Consider the following 3071-nt stretch of genomic DNA (forward strand, 5'->3'; position numbering starts at 1 on the left):
GTCTATTTAAAATTCATTTTTTATAAATTTTTAAGAAATTAACTTTCTTTTTATAATATATCTTATGGTGATTTTGAGAAAAGATTATTAGAGAGAAAAAAACAAAATAAAACATAAGTTTAATTTACACATAAAATATTAATACTATTTTTGATCCAAAAATTTTAGATAATAAATTTTTGAATTATTTTTAATTTTAAATAATTAAAAACAGATTGAGTGATATTTTAGAAGTTGAGGAAACAAAACAGTGATTCTTTTTAAGAATTGTAAAAGCAGTGCAAATATTAAATCAAATTAATATGTTATTATCTCTCTTTGTGGTTATTTTGATATTACTAATTATATATAATTTTCTAATAATTGGTGTCTGCAGTATAAGACATAATTTTATTAAAATTGACAACAAAATAAAGCATTTTTATAATATTTCATTAAAATAAATTTGTAATACTATTTAGTTATATAAAATTAAGTGTGTGGTTTGCAATTGTTTTTAATTATTTAAAAAAGTGGTTATTTTTAATATTAAATATTCTATTATACTATAATTAATTAGTTTTATTTAATAATTTGAAATAAGAAATCAATTACATGAATATAAAATTTAGTACTTTTAATAGTTACTATTAAGAATGTTGAAGTTTAGTTTCCAAAAAAATTTAGTGGGCTAAACCCACCTTAACCCTGACCCTAACCCCCTTGAGAGGGGGCTTTGGGGGTTGAGGCTTTTTTTTGGCCCCCATTTGAGGGGCTTCTTAAGAGGGGACTTTTTCAAGAGTGGGTTAAGACTAGCCCCAGGGTCATGGATCAAATTGACACCTCTACTTAAGATTAATAGTGTTGATGCTCTCTTTTACAAGTTATTTTAGCAAGTATGCTAAACATAGAAAATGAAATGGAATAAATGATAAGGTGTCCTTAAAATTCATGCACATTAACTGAACTAAAATGTTTATCATGTTGAAGTAGATTTGATATATTAAAAATATTACATTTATTTTGAGGCTAGATTACATTACATGGGATGAAGTATGGTCAGAAGCTTATTGGGACAAATTGCATCTTCAACAAAATGCTGCAAGACAGATCTCTATTGCATCTAAGCACCAATTCCTCACTGCTTTAGCTGCTCCCAAGTATTTCATTATATGTTTCTTTTACCTTTCTTAGAAAAGCTTCCCTGTAACACCAACCAGATTATGGAAATAAAACATTCATCATCCAGTTAATTCATGCAACAAAATCATACTAAATTATCAACAGAATCTGGCTCTACCTGTCTGGCTTGAAAGCTAAGTTCTTGTAAGCAAACCACTGCAAAGAAAGACAAATTGAAGATGAACTACTATTGATGATCATTTTCAATTGAAAACAGTTCAATGAACTTACCCCAGTGTAGCCAATGCCTACAACCTCAAGAACCCCAGGAATTAAAGGAAGCCTATCAATTGCCTGTTTTACAAGTGACAATCATTGCTTATGTTACCACAGCTTGATAATTTACATCAGAAACAACTTGATAATGCATTCGATGGCAACACAGTACAAAATTCAGTATTAAAAAGTAACCTACTGAGATCATTCCCGCTGAGCCCCACAATGCAACCACACCAGCTACGGCCAGTGAACTCACTGCATATTTATCTTCGACTTTCTCCCACTACGTAGCCAACATTAATTAGTAAAGTCAGAAACACAATACCAACTTCACATGCATCACCCTTTTATAATTAGCACAAGTACGTTACTTGATCAGATAATTTGAGATCCTTACAGCTTCTTGAATAGTCTTCACAATCTCTGGCGTCTCAGCAATAGCAAGCTCAGTCGTGGCAACTTCTGCTGCCGGTGCCTCTCTTGTGGTAGCCATTCCCATAACATTTCGAGCAATCCTGCGACCTGAAAGAATCAACCTTGAAAAGTTGATAACACTGAAGAAGAAAAGCTAGAACTACCCATGATTTGGGCATGACAAAAGTGGTAGAGAGAAGCAGAAAGTTATAATCTTCACGACTCAGACTGACGTTATAAGAGAAATTGATTAAGTTGTTTATGAAATCTGAGGAAGGTTTTGAGGTAATTGACTTACAGAAAGCAGCAGTTTTCCCAGGACGAGTCTGAGACTGAACAGGCGGTGGAGGAAGAGTGGGAAGGGTGACACATTGTGGGGAAGAAGATGGCGATTGCCTTGGAGCCTTGGCGTCAGCAAGGGTGGAGGAAGAGGATAAAGAGAGGGTGGAGGAGGAGGTTGAAGCCATTGCAAGTAGTGGTATGAGGGATTCTGAGGACAACAGGGAAAGAATATAGATTATGTTGTTGAGATATTTATTTGGTGTGTTTGTAATTTTGTTGGCATAGATATGAATGTGGAAGTGCTTCTGCCACAGTTTGAAGTGCTGAACCACTCATTTGTTCTGATTATGGATAGTGTGATGACATGGCTTGAAGGTTGTAGGATAGGGCTTTTATGGTTTTTCCTTGGATAGGAGGTTCCTGGTTGCCTGCCCTTTTCCAAATCAAACTCTTTTTTTAGGATCATGCAAAAATATCTTGCATCTAAAATGTCTGCACAAGATATCTCATTCATGTCAATCTGTTATGTTATGGTGAAATAAAGAACAACCTGACATAATTGGTAGGATAAAAGGAAAGAAATGGATAATGGCCCATGGATTCTACTGGAGTATATATGCACTCCTAGTTTTTCTTTCTGTACTCCCAAAATTTTTTAAATACTTTAAATGACTTCTTTTGACTTTTACTAAAAACATAATTCTTCTCTTTCTCTTCTTATTTATTTTCTCAACAACCCTCACCCCTCACATTTATCCTAGTGTCTCTCCCCAACTTACAACCTTCTTTCTTCGAATTTCGACAAGCACAATCTTTCCTTTCTACATTTTCTCTACGCATACTCTTCTTTGCACAACACTCCTCTAAAGGTAAGTTTTATTTAATTTTACTTTTGTATTGCTTATTTATTTGGAAATAACTTGAGGGTGAATGAAATTTGACATTCTAGAGTTTAGATGGTTAATTTTGGTAAATAGTTAATTTTGGTAAATAGG

At 33.2% G+C, this 3071-nt stretch overlaps 1 protein-coding gene across 1 annotated transcript; it reads right to left on the reverse strand.

The window, feature by feature from the left end:
* Window positions 1-942: 942 nt before the first annotated feature.
* LOC108322270 (protein CURVATURE THYLAKOID 1B, chloroplastic) lies at window positions 943-2339 on the reverse strand. The gene is made up of 6 exons (XM_017554295.2): window positions 2093-2339; window positions 1778-1902; window positions 1577-1663; window positions 1393-1455; window positions 1280-1317; window positions 943-1183 (listed from the first exon to the last, which is right to left on the reverse strand). The coding sequence occupies exons 1-6, from the start codon at window positions 2259-2261 to the stop codon at window positions 1126-1128; spliced, it is 540 nt and encodes a 179-aa protein (XP_017409784.1). The 5' UTR covers window positions 2262-2339; the 3' UTR covers window positions 943-1125.
* Between the last annotated feature and the right edge of the window lie 732 nt (window positions 2340-3071).

This window comes from Vigna angularis, chromosome 4, assembly GCF_016808095.1.
Source record: "Vigna angularis cultivar LongXiaoDou No.4 chromosome 4, ASM1680809v1, whole genome shotgun sequence".
In the NCBI taxonomy this organism is placed as follows: Eukaryota; Viridiplantae; Streptophyta; class Magnoliopsida; order Fabales; family Fabaceae; genus Vigna; species Vigna angularis.

Coding starts and splice junctions, on each gene's coding strand:
- LOC108322270 (XM_017554295.2), bottom strand. CDS start 2,261: ATGGCTTCAACCTCCTCCTCCACCCTCTCTTTATCCTCTTCCTCCACC. Junction 1,903..2,092: donor TGGGAAAACTGCTGCTTTCT/GTAAGTCAATTA, acceptor TGATTCTTTCAG/GTCGCAGGATTGCTCGAAAT. Junction 1,664..1,777: donor TGAAGACTATTCAAGAAGCT/GTAAGGATCTCA, acceptor TTGGCTACGTAG/TGGGAGAAAGTCGAAGATAA.